The 25605-nt window shown below is 45.3% G+C and overlaps 1 protein-coding gene across 1 annotated transcript; it reads left to right on the top strand.

Moving 5' to 3' along the window:
- The first annotated feature begins 2447 nt into the window (after positions 1-2447).
- LOC123103446 (ubiquitin-conjugating enzyme E2 variant 1C) lies at positions 2448-5966 on the top strand. The gene is made up of 4 exons (XM_044525037.1): positions 2448-2695; positions 5069-5208; positions 5335-5460; positions 5565-5966. Exons 1-4 carry the CDS (start codon positions 2656-2658, stop codon positions 5703-5705), a joined length of 447 nt encoding a protein of 148 aa, XP_044380972.1. The 5' UTR covers positions 2448-2655; the 3' UTR covers positions 5706-5966.
- The last annotated feature ends 19639 nt before the right edge of the window (positions 5967-25605 follow it).

Genomic DNA, 25605 nt, shown 5'->3' with positions numbered 1-25605 from the left:
CCTATTTCACTTTCACATGTGATGATCATCTTCATACGATGAATATCTCCATTGGGTCCGGGTGAAAGGCTAGAAGGAGTTGATTAACCACATAGAGATCAAAAATATTGTGTTCCTCGAGTTAACTCTTGACAATAAAAAATACATACATTTGTTTCCTTGTATATGTGAACTATATAAGCTGGCAATATACTACATGAATGACACTCGTATATGTAAAGTATATAAGTTGACAATGAAATTTGTTGCTTGGGATGAAGGAGGCATACAATGAAATTTACTTGCAATGTCGGTCCCTTTTCAAATTTTGGAGGATTCCTATTGATGTAAAAAGATTAAGTGTTGACCTAAGCGCTTAGGTGGTTAGGTTTCTTGTGGTGGAACCAACCACCTGGGTTCAGGTTCTAAACTTGCCACAGGTGCTCTCATATTTCTTGGATTAATTTTAGACTTTCTGGCGTTACTCTCAAACGTATGATGTGCCCGTCAACTGTGAGGTGCATATAGCGGCCTCATCAATCTTAAAATTTATTGCCTCGGTCTTTTGAAAGTGCCCATATGAATAGGGTGTGCGTGCGCGTTTATAGAGATCAGTTTGCATGTGTGTTATGAGCCTCCATGTTCGTACTATGTTTCCAAAAAAAAGATAAGAGTAATTCATGATGAAGGCCAGTTGAGGAGAGAGTGAAAATATCCTATCTACTGGAGGAGTATCTCAGTTGGTTAATATTTGCTTGAGCAATATTCATATATACATGTTTTCCTTTCTAGAAGCTTCAAGAGAAATCTAGTTATTTGGCACTTTGAGGATGTGGCTTTACAAAATCGCCACAATCAAGATTGGCTTTGTAAAAATATCACCCAACTCGTGTGCGCTTTGATTACCGTGCCATTTTCTCTTTTGCATTGCTTTTATTTTTATTTTTTCATTTCCTAACACCGCAAAGTACCGAACTACTGTTAACCTACACATCAGAGATCAACTTACATTTAGTCGAAATGTACCATGGAAATTTGAGAATATGTAAACTATATACTACATGTTTCTGTTACCATGATGTCATGTTTATGTTTTTCTATAAATAATGTTTTTATTGACTCGTAATGAAGCATCAAGAGAATGAAAATATAATGACTATACACCCGGTCATTGCATGACTATATTGCACACAACCAAAACTAACACATGCGCATAAAGAAAACACGTTTGCAACTGCAAGAGCAAAGTCATAAAAGACCGAAGTTATGTATAGGCCATGGAGAAAGAAACACCAAAATTATCAAACTCTGATCAACGAATCAAAGACCATCAGCAGTAATCATCTCTTGGCAATACAAGGACTACAAGAAAGGTTCTTCAAAAACAACGTCTTCAGAAAGGGAACGACGTGTACACGTCATCATTGCCTGATCCAATCTCCGAAGGTCGTATCGTGAGTTTTCTCTCTAAAGATCATGTCTAAACAAATTCCAAACAATGTCTTCGACAGAGTGATAATGCAAAAACGTCGCCATTGCCAAGTATAACCAACTTGGGTCAAACCTAGGGTTTACCTCCGGAGCTCAAGGCCAGGTACCTAAGAAGCACCACCAAATGGAACTCCTCTTGCATTGTCACCTCCACTTTTTCTAACAAGTTGATGATTTCTTCTCCCTTATTTTTGGCAAAGTGTACTAGCGAATTTTCCGATCTCTTAATTTCTATATGCTATAGTACTAGTTAATATGATGTGTGTTTTTGCGAGGAAGTTAAGTTTGGTGTATAACAGGGATTTACAATCACCACATTAAATGCTTGGTTTGTTTTTATGGAAGTCAAGAATTAGATGTCTAAAGCTTATGTATGTACTTCTCGATGCCGACACTGTCGTTTGGTTGACGACGAACCAACATGTGGTTCCGACAAAGCCCTTCTCATCGTCGACCAATCGGATGTCGGGGCCTGCATCGGAGAAGATGTTGATGGATTCCTGCAGTTGCCTCACGGTGTGGAACCACTCTTGAAAATCATCAAAGAACTGGCTACCTTTTGTGTGCAGTAGTGTTAAAACAGGTAGTAGCGTCGTCTGAACTTTCTTATATGTTCGTTCATACTCATTTACTGTCAGGTTGCGGCGTGAATGAGTGTTAGTTTAAGTGGGTACACAAGAACCGTGAACAAGATTTGCTTTTAAGTGAACGGTCCGTGTAATCTCACATAATTATATAAAAATATGCGGCGTTATGCGGAATGCCCGTGGTCTGTCCCAGTTATAGCAAGCATTATGTATACCGGAATGCGCGGCAGCAGTGTAATTGCGTCAACAAAAGCTTTTACGCACACAAAAAAGTCCAAACTGCTGCCATTAAAAATCATGGGTGAATCTTGAGAAAAGGTCTCAAATCTCACAGGCAACCGCACAAAGTTTTTTTAAATACCTAATTAATGTCACGTCGCTCGTCCACCTGATCACCCGATTCCCGATCCAACGGCGGATAGCCACCACCGAAGCATTCCATCCCCCACAAGAGGACAGGGAAGAATCTCGTTCGCGTTGAGCCGCCGCAGACCTTCCCTTTCCCCACGCGCAGGCGATCCCCTCAAATCCCCCGCACCGTCCCCCTCTCCTTCGATCGGATCCGCCCGCCCGCCCGCCCGCCGCTCCGGTCGATCGGATGACGCTGGGCAGCTCCGGCGCCGGATCGAGCGTCGTCGGTGAGCGATCCCCGTCCTCCTTCGCGCGCTACCTTCCGTTTTCTGTTTGTTCCTTCTTCCCTCTACCGCGCGCGATTTGGTCCTGTCTGTGTCGCCTTGCGCCGCGGTCCGATCCGGCTGCTTGTTCACGATCTGATGCGGTTTGAGGTGGAACATGCATCTCAGGAAAGTTGTGCGAGGAATTTGGTTGGTTCCAAGTGACCAGGCGACGCCGACGCGTGGATTAACTAGGGGGCGGTAGTTGCTTGGCGCATGGTTGGATACCATATAAGATCTTCCTGTTCAAGTGATCACCTGATATCTTTGTTAGGCGATGTGATTGATTGCAAGCCGCACTTCTATGATTGTCTGCCGTCCTGCTGATAGATAGATATGGTTGATGAAGCCATGATATGGGGTGACTGTGATGTAGTGTTGGATTTTCTCTTTTCTGTTTCACCAACCAATTCTAGAAAAAGGCGTAACAGCGTATGTGCTAGCAAGTGATGCTTACGGCTATTATGCAGGTCTTACTCACAACTCAATTGGACTTGTGTAGCGGTAGGTATGGGAGTGGGGGCTTATTGCCCGAAGTGGTCAATTGTAAGCAGCAAACTGTATGTGTCCAGGGTACTGCATTTCCTTTACTTAAGCAGAAGAATTTTGGTATTGGTAGACCATTCAGAATGCTGTGTAAATTGTAGATAGGTGGTATTTCACTAATTGAGCAATTTGCACTTCTTTCTTTCTCTTAATCAGATGTTGGAAATACTGAGAATGAGGTTGGCGCTATAGAACATCTTACCGAAAGGAGATTATGGCAAGAAAAATTCATTTCTTAGAATATTATCCTAGACACGTGGCACATGTTTCGTTGGGCAAGCCATGTTCTTAGAATATTTCCTTTGTGTCTTGGATATTACATATATCAAGATTTGGCCATGCTACATGCGTGGTGAAATCGAGACTGCTACTACAGTGTTCAGTATGTGTGCTTCGAGGGAATTTTTTCCTATGGTGTCTGCCTTGGGTCCATGGTGTCATGTTGGCCTCATTATGGCGCAGTTTGGCAGCACCCTCGTCCTTGCGTGTTCCTAAGGAACATGGCGTTGTGGTGGCGTGAGGATGTTGCATGGCTTCCACACTACTCTGGCGGAGAGGAGGGAGAGGCGTTGTCAGCAATGGGGAGGAAATGGTGGTGCTGATGACGAGGATGCGGGAGGGTATACCAGAGGGAGACTTGTGTGTTGTCTCTGCTGTCCATGTTTGTTGGTGGCAGTGCTGTTATGGGGAGAAGCCCTAAGGCCCTACTGCTCTCCCTGGGAGGCATGATGACATAAATGGGCCTGATGGGCTAAGAAAGTTCTTTTCCAAATCCCTCTTCTTTCCTTGTTCTTTTTCTGCCTGCTGGTTGGCTGGCCCAATAGTTCATAGCCATTTTCTTTATTCTTTTACCAATTCTTCATGATGGGTATAGGTATCTTCCCTTTTTATTTTATCTTTTTGGTTGTAAGATAATGTATGTATGGTAACCAACCATACAGGCACAGGTTACCTTACTGTGCGTTAGATGGTGAGGTCGCCTCCCGCACTAATAACCATGTTTTGCGTATTGTATGTGTCATGCCTCTACAGGTAATTGAATATGTAGTGTAAAGTGTTGACACTTGTATGATTTCTTAGGTACCAACGGAAAATGCCAATTGATATTTCCATATTTCTTGGAAACTTGGATGTGTGTTCTCCATTTCTCTTTAAAAGCATGCAGAAAATCCATACCCTGATTTTCATTCAAAAAAAAAATCCATTCCCTAACCATATTGCTCTAGATTTGCAGTTTTTTTTAATCTCAAACGTAAGATCTCTTGATGTTCTGATGATAAATTGGGGTTGTGTAACCACAGATGGACTGAGTTTGCTTTGTTTCAATTGTGTGATTTTTGCTTGCCGAAGTTCATTTAATATGTTTTTTTTCTTATTTAATGTTGTACCAACTGAGCTTTGTCAATGGAAATTAATTTGACGAAAAATGGAAGCATGACTGTCGGTGGGAACTGGAAAGGTCCAGTATAGAAGACACAGCAGGGTTTACTAGTCCCAGACTGTGTATGAAGGATCACAGAGTGTATTGGTATCATGCTTGTGATTAATTACTGCATAGAAAATCTGAAAGGTTAATTATGCAATCATAGAGCTACCCTTGCATATCCGGAGGTTAAATTTGTATCAGTCTTGCCTAAACTTTTTTCTCTGAATTTTTACTGCTCAAGGATTGCTGCTGATTCTTCGATAATTTTTATGTTCCATCTTTGGAAAATGAACTGAACTTACATATTTTCTTTAGTCATTTTAGCTTCTTATATGGAGGTAACTAATATTTCAACCTGCTTGCAGTTCCTCGGAACTTCAGGCTGCTAGAAGAGCTTGAGCGCGGGGAGAAGGGCATTGGAGATGGAACGGTCAGCTATGGAATGGATGATGCTGATGACATATACATGCGGTCATGGACTGGCACCATTATTGGCCCTCACAATGTGAGTTTATGAGATGACTATAGTTCCTTCCTGTTCTATTGGTGAAAATGTGTAGTGACATTCTTCTTCCTTCAGCCGTTGCCATTTATATTATTTAAAGTCTTTTATCTTACTCAACCTTTGCAGACTGTCCATGAGGGTCGCATCTACCAGCTGAAGCTGTTCTGTGACAAGGACTACCCTGAGAAGGCACCATCTGTTAGATTCCATTCAAGAATCAACATGGCTTGTGTTAATCACGAGACTGGGGCGGTACTCACTCTCTCTCTCTCTCTCTCTCTCCATGTCAATCCATGCATAGAAGATGAGCTTTCTTGATGTGTGGCATAGATTCATTGTTTGCCGTGGTGATGCAGGTTGACCCAAAGAAGTTCAGTTTGCTAGCAAACTGGCAGCGGGAGTACACTATGGAACATGTCTTGACCCAGCTGAAGAAAGATATGGCGGCGACGCAGAACCGCAAGCTAGTGCAGCCTCCAGAAGGGACATTCTTCTAGCGGGGTGTTTGCTGGCCCATCTCCAGTTCCAGCAGCAGCTATCTATGTCACTCCCATGGGATTTGAAATGTAGATTCGGCGTCTGCTGCCTGCAGATCTTTTCCCAGTTTTATGTGAAACTGTGTCCCTCGCGATCTGCCCGATTGCCGTTAAGGAGATGGAATGAAACATGTACCGGTTTGGCGATTTGGTGGTACTAATTAAGGCCTGTAATTGAAGAAACAACCCGTATCAAGGAAATATAATATGTGTTTGTGTTTTCTTGTTTCTTTCTTTCAAATTGCGTGTGTTGCAGCAACTGTTCACTCTTTGATGGTCTCACACCTTTGTGGCTCCAGCCGCCACATCAGATGTATAGGTTTCAGATGAACATTACTAGTACATTATTAGTATCACTCTACAAAAATAGGTGCTACTAGCTGACTGCAATCTCGTTGCTTGTTTTTTTTGTAAGTTGATAAAACTTGATGAAGTTTGATCTCAGACAAATTTTATATGCAGACTAAAAAGAAACATAAAGAATACTCCTTTGCATCATTGGCTTGGTCAATCTTTACGTGACCAACTACCTAATACTACGCAGGCTCATCAAACAGCACATGGGTATATATATCTTGCGACCCGTACGGTTGAAAAATTCTTCAAACGTTTCGAGCCCGCACCCCATTGCTACTGCCCCAATGGTCTTTGGATCATCACTATGGTCTCCTGTGCGTCGTCGTCGCAGGAATCCGTTGCCGTCAACGGAATCTACTCCATCGTTGCCGCCGTAGAGGATCGTCACCGAGTTAGGGTGAGATTCGATCTCCTCGTGCTTTCTTTCTCTGATTCATTGCACAAGGATCTTTCCTAGTATCTTGCCACGTTTCAGATTCATATATCCACCAAAAAAATTCATTAGAATAGATTCGAAGAAAAAATTAGGGTTAGGTTTCCGCCGAACTCATCTCGGACCGACCGAAATGAAATTTTCGGTCCCACCAATTGGCCCGGGCCATTGCACAACTAGAACTCGGTTCCACTGAAACGTACTGATCGGTGAGACCGAAAGTAAAATTTCAGTGAAACCCTAGCATCTCAGAGCCACCGAACCACAACTCATTCCAACCAATATGGTGTGTTTAGGCTCTGTGAGTGCTTCGGTGTCACCGAAATAATTAACTCGGTAGCTCTGAAATGCTTTCTGTGGAAAACTAATACTAATGTTTGGACTCAATTTTTTGGAAAACTATCTGCGTTTTGTGATAACTCATCTACTCTATCCATACCCATCTATTCACAGGACCAGCTTTGCAAGATGTCTAGTGTTAGTGACAGTCAGAACCAGTCTGAACAGAATGTTGAGCTTAGTGAGGGATCTAGTCCCAATGGGAGCTATGATGATGGCAGCAGGAGCACTCCAAGCAACTTACCAAAGGCTGCCATCAGGACAAGAAAGAAGAGAACCTCAGAAAGTGAGGACGAAGATTTTGTTGCACATGAGGTCACTTCCAAGAAGAAGGCAGTACTCAGAAAGGAGTATGGTCTGCAGCTACCACTAAGTCAGGTGCCAAGAAGAAAACTGCTGTGAGGAGAGACCCAACATCAAAACCTTGGAAGACCTCAGCTCCACAAGAGACAATGACCTTCACACTGGAAGAACCAAGTGATGAAGAAGGTGATGCCGGCAAGAAGAAAAAGAAGGATAGAAAGACAACTCCTACAATTATTGGTCGACCTTCCATGAAGGAAGATGATCAAGAGGAGGAGGAGGAAGAGCATTCTGAAGCACCTCCAGCTAAGACACAGAAACTCATGGCTGATGCTATGAAGTCAGCTGCTGCTCCCTCCAAGACCAAGTCAAAGCCCAAGGTTTCTGCACCCAAGAGGTCAACAAGAAACATTCCAGCTGCTGAGAAGAACAAGGCCCCAGTGCCTGAAGTTCAAGATGATGATGAGCCACCAGTGCTCAGAAAGCTCAAGCTCAAGATCCCAGACCATGACAATGCACACCCTGTTGCAGAAAACATGATGCTCAGGAAGGGCAAGGGTCTACGAGAGTGGATGAAAGTGGATCCCTATTCAGTTAGGAGAAGGACTGCTTGTGACTAACGTTTCCACGACAGGGAACACCACGATTTCTATGAGACAATTTTGCTTGATAAGAAGCCCATTGTAAGTGACATGATGTGGCTGGACTAGAAATACATAGATGCAAATGATGATTATTTCCCCCACATTCATGAGAGTTTCAGACTTGCCGGAGTTGATGCATTTGTTGGTCAGAAGCTCACCAAGTGGAATGATGATCATGCAATTCTACTCCACAACACACTCCTATCCAGAGTGGAGGATTGCATGGATGACTGAGGGTTCCAAGTACCAGTCATCAATCTCTGAGTGGGCTACTCTTATTAATGCCCCTAAGGAAGATGAATATGACGTTGATGTTTATGGGAAGCCCAAGATGGACCATAACTCAATGGAAAATATGTACAAGGAAATTCCCAAGATCTTGGTACACAAAAGCTTGGGTCAGTCAAGCACTTGCTAGCTAGGTTGTCCACAACCAACTATATTGAGGCATACCCTTTTGCCCAAGTCTGGAGATGACAAGATGATACGTGGCCACTTCATCAATTTGCTTCACTTGTTTGACTCCCCACCTCAGAAGTTCAAAGTTATGAGTTTGATTGTAGAGACGGTCAAGAGGACAACTGCTAACTAGAAGAGATCTTGTGGATATGCCCCACACATTCAGATGCTTATCAACTCCAAGTTGGTACATACACATATCTACTAGATCGTGAGCACCTCCCTCTTCAGCTAGAGTTCAAGGATAATGTGGTGTTCATGGATCCCTTACACCCTACATATATTGAGGCCCAAGAGGAGGCCTAGGTAGTAGCAGCGGCTAAAGCAACTCAGGAAGCCGCAGCTCCCAATGCACCCATTGCAAACCTTAAGTCAAAGAATGATCAGATGACATATCTGCTAGAGGCCACCCTGAGGACTGAGAGGAGTCTGGCCAACATCCCGCAAAACCAGGAGATTCTAGAGCGGGTTATCGAGACAAAGATTCATGATCTTGATGTGAAGATCACTGAGGTTCAGACAGTTGTGGAGAAGCTGCAGGAAGATGTTGAGGCAAGCAGGATTGCTGCCGAGGACAGTGGAGATGAGAGACCTACCACTCGGAGGTTCCAGACTGTACCCAGGGCACACAGATCTTCACCTGTGCTAGTTGTAGACACGAGGCCTACTCACTCTGCACCTGCCGCTACTTCTCCAGTGCCACCTCCAGTGTCTACTCCACCGGTCCAGCATACATATTCAAAGGCATTTGCAGATGCACTTCTCTCCACGCCATCTATGCACACCAGAGCCACAAGCCAAAATACCCCTTCAGGAGCTCCAGAGGATTGTGCCTAGAGAGACGCATAGCTCTATACCTTTTCGATGGTTTTGGTACTTGTTGCCAAAGGGGGATAAATTGTATAGATCATAGGCCGAGAGAGAGATAGATAGATAGAGAGAGAGAGTCTCACTTTTTCTCTTTGGTTTTATTGAGTTTTTGCTACTATGTTCATTTGATCCGTGCTACTTGATCGGTTGATGCTAATGAGATACTATGTTTGGTTGTGTGGTTGATCATACTTTGCTTAATGTGTGCTTAATGCTTATCCCTACAATTATTTGTGTATGATCATTCACTTATATCTTTGGTGATGCGTGCATGTTATTTCACTCATATCATTTTGTGCGCTCCACCAAGATGTATGTGACATGGAAGAGTGACCCATGATCATAATCGATTGTGCATTTGCATTCAAATGCAAAATTTTAATAATGCACAAATTTAGGGGGAGTTCTTGCTTATCACATACTTCTCAAAGCGATGATGTATTTCATTCATTTAATCATTTGTCGAAGCTTTGATCTATATTCTGTCATCAATTACCAAAAAAGGGGAGATTGAAAGTGCAACTAATCCCCGGATGGTTTTGGTAATTCATAACAACATATAGCTCATTGAACTAATATCCATTCAAGACAAATATTTCAGGATGTTCAATGATTGGCATGGCATGGACTAGAGATGTGGACCCCTCAAAATGCTAAGGAAAAAGATTGGCAAAAGCTCAAGACTCTTCATTTGTATTTAAGTGATCCAAGATCACATTGAGTCATAGGAAAGACAATATTATTAAAAGGGGATGAGGCATTGCTTAATGGTCTACTTGCTCAAAGTGTTTAGTGATATTGCTTCAAAACCCTCAGCCACTTTCTCCATCCAAATATGTCCAAACCCCGATTCCAAACTCGGCCCCACCGATTCGTTTTAGTCGGAGCCACAAAGTTCATTTGACATAGCCATTGCCAGAAACCCTAAGAGTTCGGTCACACCAATACAGATCTCGGTAGGTCCCATCAAGTTTATGCAATCGGTCTCACCAAGTTGGCTTGACAGACTCTTTGTTGCTTATTTCTTCACTTCGATCCCACCGAGTTGATGCAGTCGGCGCCACCGAGATGATGTTGGCCCTAAGACCTAGCATATCGGTCCCACCGAGTTGTTCTAGTCGGTCCCACTGAGATTCCTAACGTTCATATTTTGGAACAGATCGGTGCCACCGAGATGAGTCAAAAGTGTGTAATGGTTGGATTTTGTGTGGAGGCTATATATATCCCTCCACCCCTTATTCCTCATTGAGGAGAGCCATCAGAATGTTCCTACACTTCCACCATTCATTTTCTGAGAGAGAACCACCTACTCATGTGTTGAGATCAAGGGATTCTATTCCAACCATTTGAACCTTGATTTCTAGCCTTCCCTGAGTTGCTTTCCACTCAAATCACTCTTCCACCATAGCCAAATTTGTGTGAGAGAGAGTTGAGTGTTGGGGAGACTATCATTTTAAGCACAAGAGCAAGGAGTTCATCATCTACACACCATCTATTACCTTTTTGAGAGTGGTGTCTCCTAGATTGGTTAGGTGTCGCTTGTGAGCCTTCATCATGATGTGGAGTTGAACCAAAAAGTTTGTAAGGGCAAGGAGATCGCTTACTTCATGAAGATCTACCCGAGTGAGGCAAGTCCTTCATGGACGATGGCCATGGTGGGATTGACAAGGTTGCTTCTGAAAGAACGTGCGGTGCCCCCATGTTTGGTTTTGGTAATTGATGACAATCTCTATGGACAAATGGTTGCATTGAGTTATATTTGAAGGATTTGTCCATAGGCATTTCTTGAAGTCCATGTGCTGGTTTCAAGGAGTTTATGAGTTGACCAAGGTGATATTAAGGAATTATCCAAAGTTTGGTCATGTGAGTGTTGGGCTTATTGCAAGTATGTTTTGAATAAGAAGATTGTGTGATCATTCATGCTTACCTTCAAGGCATCATCCAAATGAAGAGAGTTGGAAAGGTTCAAGGTTGATCAATACTAAGTCAAGAGTGAATCAAGTTGATCAACTCACAAAGCGTAGAATATGTACCGAGAGGGATCAAGTGATCCCATGGTATGGTAAGCATTGTCAATTCCGCTTTGTGTACTAACCCATGGTCTTCGTGAGAGTTCTTTGTGGGGTTAGGTTGCCGTGTGCAAGTTCAAGTGATGCATCACGAAGAGATCAAGTGCTTGAAGCTTGCCGTCCATTGTGGTGACAATGGACTTGTGAAGGTGTGCGGAAGAGTGGCTCACCCATAGTGGAGTATGGGGGTGCAATCTACTAGTCTTCACCAAGCCAATGCAATCAAGAAAGGTGGTCCAACTTGAGGGAGTCAAGATCGTCATCATCTAGCTCAAGTGGACCATGTGCAAGGCAAAGGTTTGCCATTGATAGGTTTTCTATTTTTCCGGTCTCATGGTGGTAGTTGGGAGACCGGATTATAGGATCGATTGTCATACTATCAAGGGGGGCTCTCGATGAGTAGCTTGATCATATCATTCGTAGAGAGCTCAAACCATTGCATCCTTGCGTCATCTTTCTTGGTTCTAGTTTGGTTCTCTTTGTGAGTGTGGAGCTTATGGTCATCTTGATGACAAGCTCGAGTTCATCAAAAACGGAGTTCACTTGCATCTTCTATGATGTTTTCGATGTTGGAAGTTATGCCGGTTCTTCTCTGTTGGAGGTCTCACTCCTCTATTTGTTAGACATATCTCCCGTGCCTCTTCTTACTATAACCAACAAGCTTGAGTTTGCTCAATTCGGAGCTCATTTGCAGAAGTTATGGCAGTTCTGGTTTTATTGGATTCATCTGTTGTCTTTAGCTGCGTTTTGAAGGCGCCGTGTGCTAAAGCCTCTGTGGCGTGTGGTAGTACTGCTCAAGGGAGCGGTAGTACCGCAGGGGCCCGCAGTAGTACCACTCCTGGTGAGCGGTAGTACCGCTGCCTCTAGCCCAGAACGCTAGCGCGCACGGAAGTATTTTTTTTACTTTTGCGACCCACGCATCCTGTCGCTGATGCGTGCGGTAGTAGGCACGGATGTAATTTTTTACATCCGCTCGTATGCGGTAGTACCGCTCCCTGTGAGCGGTAGTACCGTGCCGGCTTTCTCTCGTAGCTAGCTCCAGCGGATGTAGGTGCGGCTGCAATTTTTTACTTCTGTGGTCGCGCAGTAGTACTGCAAGGTCTTGCGGTAGTACCGCTCCTGCAGTAGTACTGCCCTGTTGCACCGTTGAAGTGTTGTTTCATTTGGCTTTTGCCGCCCTAGTGGTAGTACCGCTCGGTGCGGGCGGTGAGGATAATGGTTGGATTTCCCCCCTGCTATAAAAGGGGGTCTTCTTCCCCAATGAACCTTATCCTCTGAGCTCGTGTTCTTCCCCCATTGTTGACCTTCTTCGAGCTTGCTAACTCTCAATTCCTCTACGGATTCTTGCTAGTTTTTGAGGGAAAAGAAAGAGGAGATCTAGATCCACATTTCCACCAATCACTTTCTCCTCTATGTGACGGGAACCCCTTGGATCTAGATCTTGGAGTTCTTGGTGTTCTCCTTCTTGTTCTTCCTCTAATTTTCCTCCCTAGCATTAGTTGCTTTGGTGGGATTTGGGAGAGAAGGACTTGGGCACTCCGTGTACCCTTGCCATTGCATTTGGTGCATCGGTTTGAGTTCTCCATGGTGATACGTGGAAGTTACAAGTTGAGAAGCTTATTACTCTTGGGTGCTTGGTACCCTTGAGCTTGTTCCTCTTGGGTGCTTGGGCGCCCTAGACGGTTGGTGGTGTTCGGAGCTCAATCATTGTGGTGTAAAGCTCCGAGCAAGTGTCGAGGTATCCAATTAGGTTGTGGAGATCGCCCCGAGCAATTTGACGGATTTCGGTGACCGCCCCCAAGGGTTGCCAAAGCATACGGGTTCGGTGACCGCCCCCAAGAGTTGCCATTTGTACGGGTTCGGTGACCGCCCTCAAGGGTCCCTTAGTGGAATCACGGCATCTTGCATTGTGCGAGGGCGTGAGAAGATTACGGTGGCCCTAGTGGCTTCTTGGGGAGCATTGTGCCTCCACACCGCTCCAAACGGAGATTAGCACCCGCAAGGGTGTGAACTTCGGGATACATCATCGTCTCCGTGTGCCTCGGTTATCTATTACCTGATCCCTTTACTTATGCACTTTACTTTGTGATAGCCATATTGTTCTTAGTCATATATCTTGCTATCTCATAGTTTCTTATCTTGCTTAGCATAAGTTGTTGGTGCACATAGGTGAGCCTAGTTGTTTTAGGTTTTGTGCTTGACAAATTAACCGCTAGGTTTATTCTGCATTTGTCCAAGCCTAAACTGTAATTATTTTAAAACACCTATTCACCCCCCTCTAGGCGACATCCATGATCTTTCAGCTTCTTCATGGCCCCTTCGTGGGTGGAGCCCTCCGTGGACTTGCGAAGTGTTACCCTTCGTGGGTTGAAGTCTCCATCAACGTGGATGTACAATAGCACCACCTATCGGAACCATGTCAAAAATCTTCATGTCTCCATTGCGTTTTCTTTCTCCAAACCCTTCCCCTTACCTTCATATGCAATGTTTTACATTCCGCTGCTATAGTCTTAGAATTGCATGTGTAGGTTGATTGCTTGACTTGTGCTAATTGCTAAAATTTGGCAACAAGTAAAATTGGGAAAATGATAGATTTTCATTTGTTCAAGTAGCCTAATCACCCCCCTTTAGACATACTTTTGATCCTACAGAGAGATCCCTCTCCGATTTCCATTAGAAGAAATCACAGTGTCTTACATATATTCAGTTCCTAGAGGAAAAAAGAACTTGCATGTCCTTTTAGTCTAAAAATCATGTTGATCCTTGGAGGATGATGGGAACAAATCACACATATGACCTGTACTACACACGCGTGAAGGCAAAGGATTTTTCTGAATGCCATTGTTGTCCGGTACACAATGTTTATCAGTGAGTAATTTGTCCCTTTCGCAATGTGATACTGGTGCATAGGGGAAGCATCATACACCATTGGTTTTGTTGATCTATTAAACCACAAGCTGGTACAATGTTTGAGATATAATGTTTTCTATCTAAATGTTGTTTCATACAATTAATCATTGGTTTTACTTGAGAGATTAAATCCAAATTAGTTTATACACTAAACTAGAAATAACACAACTACATATTGATTTTTTGCTTAAATTCTACAATAGATATTTTGCCGGATGACCCACTGTATGTGGACGCCACATCCTTTCTTCCTCACCCAACACACGCCCCTATAAGCCTCATACTGCCGATATGTTTGACGAGATATGCATCAATACTTTCAGTAAGTCAGTGTGCTCGATTTGAGTGTGACAGGTACGTCATTGTGTGCTTCTTAGTACAGTATGTGAGGCACCATGCGGGTGGTGACCTGGGAGGCTGGGACATGCTGGCGTGGCCAAACATCCGGTTCACTGTGATCAGGGTGTTAGAGGCTCTTCTTAGCCCGCATGCCTGCTAGAGGTAAGTTTTATATCCTCTTTCTGTCTGTAGATGCTCTTGGTGTAGAGATATCATCTAGACTGTATCTTTAGTGAAACTTGCAGCTATGTGACACGTCTCCAACGTATCTATAATTTTTGATTGTTCCATGCTATTATATTATCTATTTTGGATGTTTTATATGCATTAATATGCTATTTTGTATGATTTTTGGGACTGACCTATTAACCTAGAGCCTAGTGCCAGTTTCTGTTTTTTTCCTTGTTTTAGAGTTTCGCCATGATTTTTCTTGGACCAGAAGACACTCAGAAGACTTGGAGTACAAGTCAGAGGAGCCTTGAGGCGGCCACAAGGGTGGAGGGCGTTCCCAGGGGGGTAGGGTGCGCCCCCCGACCTTGTGGGCCCTGATGAAGCTATGTACCTAGGGTAGGGTCATAGGCCTGACCTAGACGCCCTCCCCTAGGACATCACCCTAAAGCCAGAAGCATTCAAAGGGCACCATCATCCACTCGACCAGAGACATTCCACTCGGAAGAATCAATGTCACTCGACCGTCACAGAAATCACTTGACAAACAGAAGATCTAAAGTCACTCTACACAACAATGGTCGGGCGTTTACTTATAGACTTAATTATCATTTATAGCACTTTAATACAACCGTTACCTGTAACGCTCCTTCTTTATGTACATTGAACCCCTTGTAACTTGGGCGGGCTGGGGTCCTGGGGCACTCTATATAAGCCACCCCTCCTCTGGGATAAGGGTTCACATCTTTTGTAAACTCACACACACATACAATCCAGTCGACCGCCTCAGGGCACCGAGACGTAGGGCTGTTACTTCCTCCGTGAAGGGCCTGAACTCGTAAACTCGTGTGTACAACTACTCCATAGCTAGGATCTTGCCTCCTCATACCTACCCCCCATTCTACTGTCAGTCTTAGATCCATGACAGTTGGCGCCCACCATGGGGCAGGTGTCTTAGCAGTTTGTTGGAGAAGTTGCAATTCTTCCGATTCCCATCATCATGGTTTCCGGCGGAGGATTGGCTGAAGGCCGCGAGATCCGTCTCGGCGCGCTCGTCTTCATCGCCGACGACTCCGCTTGGCTCCACGGGGCTCCACTCGACGTCGAGGCGCTCCCCGTCCGTGGGGCGACGCACTTCCGTGCATGCGTCTGCGGTGTCCTTCTTCGACAGCCGTCGACTCAGTATCATTCGGCTCCTACGACATCCACGCTTCCCGTTGTTCGCCGGCACCAGGGATCCGGTCGGTCGCGGCTTCAGTGGTGGGTGAGACATGCGGTGGCCCGCCAATCGGCTACCCCACAAATCGCGCCGATCGAGCCCGATGAAACTCTCTACGGCATGTTTGATCTATCGACTGGCTCCGTTGAGACTGCACCCGAGTGCGATAGCAGTGACCCCGCGACGGAAGTCTTGATGGTCAATGGACCACGCAGTCCTCCTGGCTTCCCCCGTGAAGACGGTGGCGATGGCGTCGGCGACCCATCACATGTCCACGAGGAGTACCGCCCCGAACCCTTCTCTTCACAGCGGAGGGAAGATCTTTGCTGCCGTAATATGGATGTACTTCACACTCCTATCATTGGAGAAACCCCCGAGGCCCAGGCCTTGGAGGAGGCGCGCCTAAACAACTTGGCTGAGCGCACTCGACTGGAGAACCTCCAGCGCGCACTCGAAGAGCGTGCTCGGCAGCGGATTCCTGAGTCCAGTCGACGGCAACTTTTTCCGCCTCCGACTCAGGTATACCGAACTCCGATCCAGAATCTCACAGCTGCAGCTCGAATAGCAGAGTCAATTCAACCTTCCAAGTCAGAAGCTGGCCGAGGTTTGATGCAGATCCGGGCTTTACTTCGGGCAGCAGGAGAGCAGAATACAACAGTATCTCAGTCGCGGAATAGGATTCATAGCAGATCTGTGGTGGCAGATATTGTCCAATCTGCTCACATCCCAAGATCGCCTCCGCGACGTGAGGGACGTGGGCACCGGCAAGATCAATACAGGAACCGTGAGCAGTATGATCATCGACTCGACCACGATGACCGTCATCGAGTGCCCACGCCTCCTCCAAGGAGTGGGTCATACGTGCCTCGGCGGCAAGATGACAGGCGGCCCCACAGCGACGAACGAAGAATTCCAGTTGACCCTAGAGAGCCAGCCTTTGATGCAAGATCTATTCTCGTTCAAGGTCTGGTTGATAGGAACAGGGCTCACAGAGAAGGCTACGATAGAGATTATTCGACTGGAAGCAGGGTGCACATTTCAGGACCCGAGTGTTTCAGCAGAGCCATCAGAGCAGCAGTGATTCCTCCCAACTTCAGGTTGGCAACTGGAGTCAGCAAGTTCACCGGCGAGTCCAAGCCAGACACTTGGCTTGAGGACTAACGAGTGGCTGTGCATATTGGTGGCAGCAATGATGATGTGGCCATGAAGCACCTTCCCTTGATGTTGGAGGGCTCAGCCAGAGCGTGGTTGAATCAGTTGGCTCCTGGCAGCATATATAGTTGGGAGGAACTTGCTCGAGTGTTTGTTAGAACCTTCGAAGGTACTTGCAAAAGGCCAGCAGGGTTGACAGAATTATAGTCCTGTGTTCAGAAGCCGAATGAAACCTTGAGAGATTATATCCAAAGATGGATCACTCTGCACCACAAAGTGGAGAATGTGTCAGATCACCAAGAAATTTGTGCCTTCAAGGAAGGAGTTAAGTACAAAGAGTTGAACCTGAAATTCGGTCAGACAGGAGATATGTCCCTGAGTCGAATGATGGAGATCACCACCAAGTATGCCAATGGTGAAGAGGAAGACCGACTCTGGAGTGGCAAGCACAAAACAGTCGCCCAAGAAACCGGAGGAGGTAATTCCAGTCGGAAACAGAAGCGAAAGGCCGAACCAGCTGCTCCTGGTGAAGCTTTAGTTGTTGCCCAAGAAAAGTTCAAAGGAAAGCCCAAAGGGTCCTGGACTCCCAAAAAAGTTAAGGATAAAGATGGGAATGATGTGTTGGATTTACCCTGCCATATTCATACCAAAAAAGATGAAGAGGGGAACATCATTTACCCTAAACACACCACTCGACAGTGTCGTTTCCTGATCCAGCAGTTCCGAGAGAAACAACCCAAGGAGAAGAAAAATGAGTCGGACGGAGGTGAGGATAGGGAAGAAGATGATGATGGTTTTCCCAATGTCAATTCCACGCTGATGATTTTTGCTGATGCTGAAAGTAAAAGTCGATTGAAAGTTATTAACAGAGAAGTAAACATGGTTGCTCCAGCAACACCCAGTTATCTGAAGTGGTCCCAGACTGCCATCATGTTCGACCAGTCGGACCATCCAGCACATATAGCCACCCCGGGGAGGCAAGCAATGGTGGTCGACCCAGTAGTTGAAGGCACTTGACTGACTAAAGTGTTGATGGATGGTGGCAGTGGCTTGAATATCCTTTATGCTAAAACTTTGAAGGGAATGGGCATTCCGATGTCCAAGATTAGTGAAAGCAACATGAGTTTCCATGGCGTTCACATACCTGGCAAGAAGGCTCAGTCACTCGGCCAGATCACCCTTGATGTGGTTTTCGGTGATTCCAAGAATTACTGCAAGGAAAAGTTGACATTTGAGGTAGTGAATTTCAAGAGCGCTTACCATGCTATTCTGGGTAGGCCCGCTTATGCACGTTTTATGGCTCGACCATGTTACATGTATCTCAAATTGAAGATGCCTGGTCCTAGAGGAGTAATCACTGTCACTGGCAATCAGCAGAAGGCAGAGGAGTGCTTCCAAAAGGGCTCAAAAATTGCCGATGCACAAATGGCAGTAGTAGAACTGCAAGAGTATCAGAAAAATACAGATCCGAGTGATTTGCTGCGAGTCAAGAAGCCTGCCACAGATTCTGCATTTCAGTCGTCCGGTGAAATGAAGCCGATTCATATTCACCTGACTGATCCCAATGCTGCTCCGACCCATATCTCAACAACACTCGACAGCAAATAGGAAGAAGTGCTCATCCAGTTCCTCTGTGAGAACTGGGACATCTTTGCATGGAAACATTCTGACATGCCGGGTGTGCCCAGGGGACTGGCTGAGCATCGTTTGTGAGTCGACCCAAAAGTAAGACCAGTCAAGGAACATCTCCGATGGTCCACCATCCAGAAGAGAAAAGCAATTGGCGAGGAAGTGGCTCGGCTCCTGGCAGCTGACTTCATCCGAGAAATCTACCACTCCGAGTGGATCGCCAATGTTGTCATGGTCCCCAAGAAGGACGATTCACTTCGCATGTGCATTGACTTCAAGCATATCAATCGGTCCTGCCCGAAAGATCATTTTCCTCTCCCCCGCATCAACCAAATCATGACTCAACTGCGGGGTGTGAGCGTTTGTCTTTTTTGGACGCCTATTCCGGGTACCATCAGATCCGACTGTATGGACCTGATGTGATAAAACGGCTTTCATCACTCCATTCAGATGCTTCTATTATGTCACCATGCCATTCGGATTAAAGAACGCCGGAGCCACATTCATGAGGATGATCCAGAAGTGTCTGCTCACTCAAATCAGTCGGAATGTGGAAGCATACATGGATGACATTGTGGTTAAGTCACATAAAGGTTCCGACCTGCTGGCTGACCTTGCTGAAACCTTTGCCAATCTCAGAAGATATGATATCAAGCTTTATCCATCAAAGTGCACATTCGGAGTTCCTAGCGGAAAGTTACTCGGTTTCCTCATTTCCGAACGAGGGATCGACGCTAACCCGGAGAAAGTTGGTGCTATACTTCGGATGAAACGCCTTGTGCGTGTGCACGATGTCGAGAAGTTTACTGGTTGTTTGGCCGCCTTGAGTCGATTCATTTCCCACCTCGGTGAAAAGGCATTGCCTCTTTACCGACTGATGAAGAAGTCTGATAAGTTCGAGTGGACTCCCGAAGCTGATGCAGCGTTTGCAGAGCTCAAAGCCCTGCTTTCCACCCAGCCGGTGCTTGCTGCACCAATCAGCAAAGAGCCTTTACTGCTTTATATTGCAGCCACTGGACAAGTTGTTAGTATAGTACTCACGGTCGAGCAGGAGGAAGAAGGAAAAGCCTATAAAGTTTAGCGCCCAGTATATTATGTTTCTAAAGTTCTGACTCTGTCGAAGCAAAGATATCCACATTATCAGAAGCTTGTTTATGGGATTTACATGACCACGAAGAATGCACACTATTTCTTCAATCATTCCATTACAGTCGTCAGCAACGCTCCATTATCAGAGATTCTGAACAACAGAGATGCAACTGGTCGAGTGGCAAAGTGGGCGATTGAACTCCTTCCCCTGGACATCAAATTTGAGGCAAAGAAAGCTATCAAGTCCCAAGCAATAGCTGATTTCCTCGCCGAGTGGATCGAACAGCAACTTCCGGCCCAAATTCACTCGGAGCATTGGACCATGTTCTTCGATGGGTCCAAGATGCTGAATGGTTCCGGTGCTGGGGTGGTGTTGGTATCCCCCCGTGGTGACAAAATCAGCTATGTTCTCCAAATTCACTTTGACTCCTCCAACAATGAAGCTGAATATGAGGCACTTTTGTACGGGTTGCGTATGGCCCTTTCACTCGGCGTCCGTCGCCTCATGGTCTATGTCGACTCGGATTTAGTGGTCAATCAGGTGATGAAGGAGTGGGACGTTAGAAGCCCAGCTATGACTGGTTATTGCAATGCAGTGAGAAAGTTAGAAAAGAGGTTTGAAGGGTTAGAGCTCCATCAGATCCCTCGACTGAAAAATCAAGCAGCCGATGATCTGGCAAAGATAGGCTCCAAAAGGGAAGCCATTCCCAGCAATGTATTCCTGGAGCATATTCATGCACCTTCAGTTCAAGAAGATCCCTTCACTGAAGAGCCCCCGCAGCCGAAGAGTGCCATCGATCCGACTGAAATCGAGGTTCCAGCCGTGGTCGATTTGATTATGGAGGTTTTGGTCATCACCCCCGATTGGACAGTACCATATATCGCGTACATTCTTAGAAAGGAACTCCTAGACGATGAAGAAGAGGCTCGACAGATCGTGCGTCGATCGAAAGCGTTTACTGTGATAAGAGGACATTTGTTCATAGAAAGTGTGACTCGAGTTTGCCAGAAATGCATAACACCTGAAGAAGGTCGAGTGATCCTCAATGACATCCACTCGGGGACCTGTGGTCACCATGCGTCCTCTCGGACCATTGTGGCCAAAGCATACCGAGCGGGATTTTACTGGCCACGGGCAAATGACATGTTAAAAGAAATAGTCGACAAATGTGATGGTTGCCAGTTTTACTCCAACATGTCCCACAAGCCTGCGTCGGCCTTGCAGACCATTCCGCTCATCTGGCCTTTTGCTGTTTGGGGATTGGATATGGTTGGACCTCTAAGGACTGCTAGGAGTGGATTCACTCATGTGCTTGTAGCAGTCGACAAGTTCACCAAGTGGATTGAAGCCAAGCCTATCAAGAACCTTGAAGCCAGTACTGCTGTCAGCTTCATCAGAGAGTTGACATTCAGATATGGTGTTCCACACAACATCATCACTGACAATGGGTCAAACTTCGATTCTGATGAGTTCAGAACTTTTTGTGCTTCCCAAGGTACTCGAGTCGACTATGCCTCAGTCGCCCACCCCCAGTCGAATGGGCAAGCTGAAAGAGCAAATGGATTGATTCTTAAAGGATTGAAACCCCGACTGATGCGTGACCTCAAACACGCAGCAGGAGCCTGGGTCGATGAACTTCCATCAGTATTGTGGGGATTGAGGACAACTCCCAATCGGTCGACTAGCAGAACCCCCTTTTTCTTGGTTTATGGAGCCGAAGCTGTACTTCTGAGTGACTTGCTCCACAATGTGCCCCGAGTCGAGATTTTCTCAGAAGAAGAAGCAGAACAGGCACGGCAAGATGCAGTTGATCTCCTGGAAGAAGAAAGAGAGATGGCCTTGATCTGATCAACCATCTATCAGCAAGACCTGTGTCGATTCCATGCCAGAAACGTGAGGGGTCGAGCATTTCAAGAGGGAGACTTGGTTCTCCGAGTGGATCAGCAGAAACCCCACAAGCTTGCTCCTGCTTGGGAAGGCCCCTTCGCTGTCACCAGAGTGCTCCACAATGGAGTGTATCACCTCTACAACGTCGAGCATAAGAAAGACGAGCCACGAGCTTGGAATGCGGAGCTGCTCCGCCCCTTTTATACTTAAACACTCAGTCTATTGGGATGTAATAAGAAGCACATTTATAGTTTGTTTATCAAAGGCAAGAGTTTTTACAGTCTTCTAAAATGATTGTCGATTGCTTACGCTTGTTTCTGAAATCCCCCAGTGGGTGGCTTAGTTGTGAATCCGTTTCGCCTAAGTTTAAAAAACCCTACCGAGTGATGAGCAAGCCTCTCACTCGGTGGCTTAGCTGCGAATCCGTTTCGCCTAAGTTGAAAAAAAATCCTACCGAGTGATGAGAAAGCCTCTCACTCGGGGGCTTAGCTGCAGTCTAGTTCTCGCCTAAGTTTCAAAAATCCTACCGAGTGATGAGCAAACCTCTCACTCAGGGGCTTAGCTGCAGTCCAGTACTCGCCTAAGTTGAAAAAATCCTACCGAGTGATGAGCAAGCCTCTCACTCGGGGGCTTAGCTGCAGTCCAGTACTCGCCTAAGTTTCAAAAATCCTACCGAGTGATGAGCAAACCTCACACTCAGGGGCTTAGCTGCAGTCCGGTACTCGCCTAAGTTTTTAAAAACCTACCGAGTGATGAGCGAACCTCACACTCAGGGGCTTAGCTACAGTCCAATACTCGCCTAAGTTTTTAAAAGCCTACCGAGTGATGAGCAAACCCCACACTCGGGGGCTTAGCTGCAGTCCAGTACTCGCCTAAGTTTCTAAAAACCTACCGAATGATGAGCAAATCTCACACTCGGGGGCTTAGCTCCAGTCCAGTACTCGCCTAAGTTTCTAAAAACCTACCGAGTGATGAGAAAACCTCACACTCGGGGGCTTAGCTGCAGTCCTGTACTCGCCTAAGTTGAAAAAATCCTACCGAGTGATGAGCAAACCTCACACTCGGAGGCTTAGCTGCAGTCCAGTACTCGCCTAAGTTTCAAAAATCCTACCGAGTGATGAGCAAACCTCACACTCGGGGGCTTAGCTGCATTCTAGTACTCGCCTAAGTTTCAAAAATCCTACCGAGTGATGAGCAAGCCTCTCACTCGGGGGCTTAGCTGCAGTCCAGTACTCGCCTAAGTTTCTAAAAACCTACCGAGTGATGAGCAAACCTCATACTCGGGGGCTTAGCTGCAGTCCAGTACTCGCCTAAGTTTCTAAAAACCTACCGAGTGATGAGCAAACCTCACACTCGGGGGCTTAGCTGCAGTCTAGTACTCGCCTAAGTTGAAAAACCATCCCTATCGGCAAGGATGACAAGGTGCAGGTCGACTGCAATCCTCCCCACGGAGCTGTGCCGCAAGTACAATGTGCGCTCCATCCCTATCCGCAAGGGTGACGAGGTGCAGGTTGACACGTCTCCAACGTATCTATAATTTTTGATTGCTCCATGCTATATTATCTACTGTTGTAGACATTATTGGGCTTTATTATCCACTTTTATATTATTTTTGGGACTAACTTATTAACCGGAGGCCCAGCCTAGAATTGCTGTTTTTTGCCTGTTTTAGGGTTTCAAAGAAAAGGAATATCAAATGGAATGAAACCTTCGGGAACATGATTTTCTCAACAGATAAGACCCGGGAGACTTGGACCCTATGTCAAGGCACGTAATAGGAGGCCACGAGGTAGGGGGGTGCGCCCCCACCCTCGTGGGCCCCCTGTTGCTCCACTGACGTACTTCTTCCTCCTATATATATCCACGTACCCCCAAACGATCAGAACAGGAGCCAAAACCCTAATTCCACCGCCGTAACTTTCTGTATCCACGAGATCCCATCTTGGGGCCTGTTCCGGAGCTACATCGGAGGGGGCATCGATCACGGAGGGCTTCTACATCAACACCATAGCCCCTCCGATGAATTGTGAGTAGTTCATCTCAGACCTACGGGTCCATAGTTAGTAGCTAGATGGCTTCTTCTCTCTTTTTGGATCTCAATACAATGTTCTCCCCCTCTCTTGTGGAGATCTATTTGATGTAATCTTCTTTTTGCGGTGTGTTTGTTGAGATCGATGAATTGTGGGTTTATGATCAAGTATATCTATGAACAATATTTGAATCTTCTCTGAATTCTTTTATGTATGATTTGTTATCTTTGCAAGTCTCTTCGAATTATCAATTTGGTTTGGCCTACTAGATTGATCTTTCTTGCAATGGGAGAAGTGCTTAGCTTTGGGTTCAATCTTGCGGTGTCCTTTCCCGGTGACAGTAAGGGCAGCAAGGCACGTATTGTATTGTTGCCATCGAGGATAACAAGATGGGGTTTTCTTCATATTGCATGAGTCTATCCCTCTACATCATGTCATCTTGCTTAAGGCGTTACTCTATTTTTAACTTAATACTCTAGATGCATGCTGGATAGCGGTCGATGAGTGGAGTAATAGTAGTAGATGCAGGCAGGAGTCGGTCTACTTGTCTTGGACGTGATGCCTTTATACATGATCATGCCTAGATATTCTCATAATTATGCTCAATTTTGTCAATTGCTCAACAGTAATTTGTTCACCCATCGTAGAATAATTATGCTCTCGAGAGAAGCCACTAGTGAAACCTATGGCCCCCGGGTCTATATTTATCATATGTTCTCCTACTACTTTGCTATTTACTTTGCCTTTATTTTAATTTGCATCTTTATCATAAAAATACCAAAAATATTATCTTATCATATCTATCAGATCTCACTCTCGTAAGTTGCCTTATAGGTATTGACAACCCCTATTTGCGTTGGTTGTGAGGATTTATTTGTTTTGTGCAGGTACAAGGGACTTTCGCGTAGCCTCCTACTGGATTGATACCTTGGTTCTCAAAATCTGAGGGAAATACTTACGCTACTTTGCTGCATCATCCCTTCCTCTTTGGGGAAAACCAACGCAATGCTCAAGAGGTAGCAAGAAGGATTTCTGGCGCCGTTGCCGGGGAAGTCATCGCAAAAGTCAACATACCAAGTACCCATCACATACCCTTATCTCCCGCATTACATTATTTGCCATTTGCCTCTCGTTTTCCTCTCCCCCACTTCACCCTTGCCATTTTATTCGCCCCCCTCTCTCTATCCTCCCTCTCTTTCTCTATTTGCCTCCATTTGCCCTCTTGCTTTTTGTTTGCTTGTGTGTTAGTTTGTTTGCTTGTCACGATGGCTCTACCTAAATTTGGTGATCTCCACCTTAAAAGGCTAGAAGAAATCAAAAGCAATGTCAGGAGATTTATGGTTTTGAAATTTGAACATAATAGTTTCTTAAGAGACGAGCTTAAAGAACAGAAAAGTTTTATGAGTTTTTTGAATAAAGAGCTTGATGATATGTCTAAAGAATTCGATGGTTTAAGATCCCAAATTGCTCACCTTGAGAAATTAATTGTTGAAATTTCGGATAAGCAAGCCACCTTAGTTAATAAGATGGCCGCTAAACCAGATTGCTATGAAAATAATGATGAAGATCTAAATGTTATGGATGTGTCCCCTATTAAATCTTTGTTTTGCAATATGAATCTTGATAATGATGGGACTGATTATGATCCACCTTTAACTAGAAGGCGTTCCAAGAATTTGGAATTTGTTGATCTTGATGCTAAAATTGATAAAAGTGGGATTGAAGAAATTAAAATCCTAGATGTTGCTAAACCCACTATTATGGATTTCAAGGAATTTAACTATGAAAATTGCTCTTTGATTGATTGTATTTCCTTGTTGCAATCCATGCTAAATTCTCCTCACGCTTATAGTCAAAATAAAGCGTTTACTAAACATATCGGTGATGCCTTGATGCAATCTTATGAAGAAAAACTTGAATTGGAAGTTTCTATCCCTAGAAAACTTTATGATGAGTGGGAACC

The sequence above is a fragment of the Triticum aestivum genome, chromosome 5A, assembly GCF_018294505.1.
Source record: "Triticum aestivum cultivar Chinese Spring chromosome 5A, IWGSC CS RefSeq v2.1, whole genome shotgun sequence".
Taxonomy (NCBI): domain Eukaryota; kingdom Viridiplantae; phylum Streptophyta; class Magnoliopsida; order Poales; family Poaceae; genus Triticum; species Triticum aestivum.
This window is presented reverse-complemented; position numbering and strand designations above follow the sequence as displayed.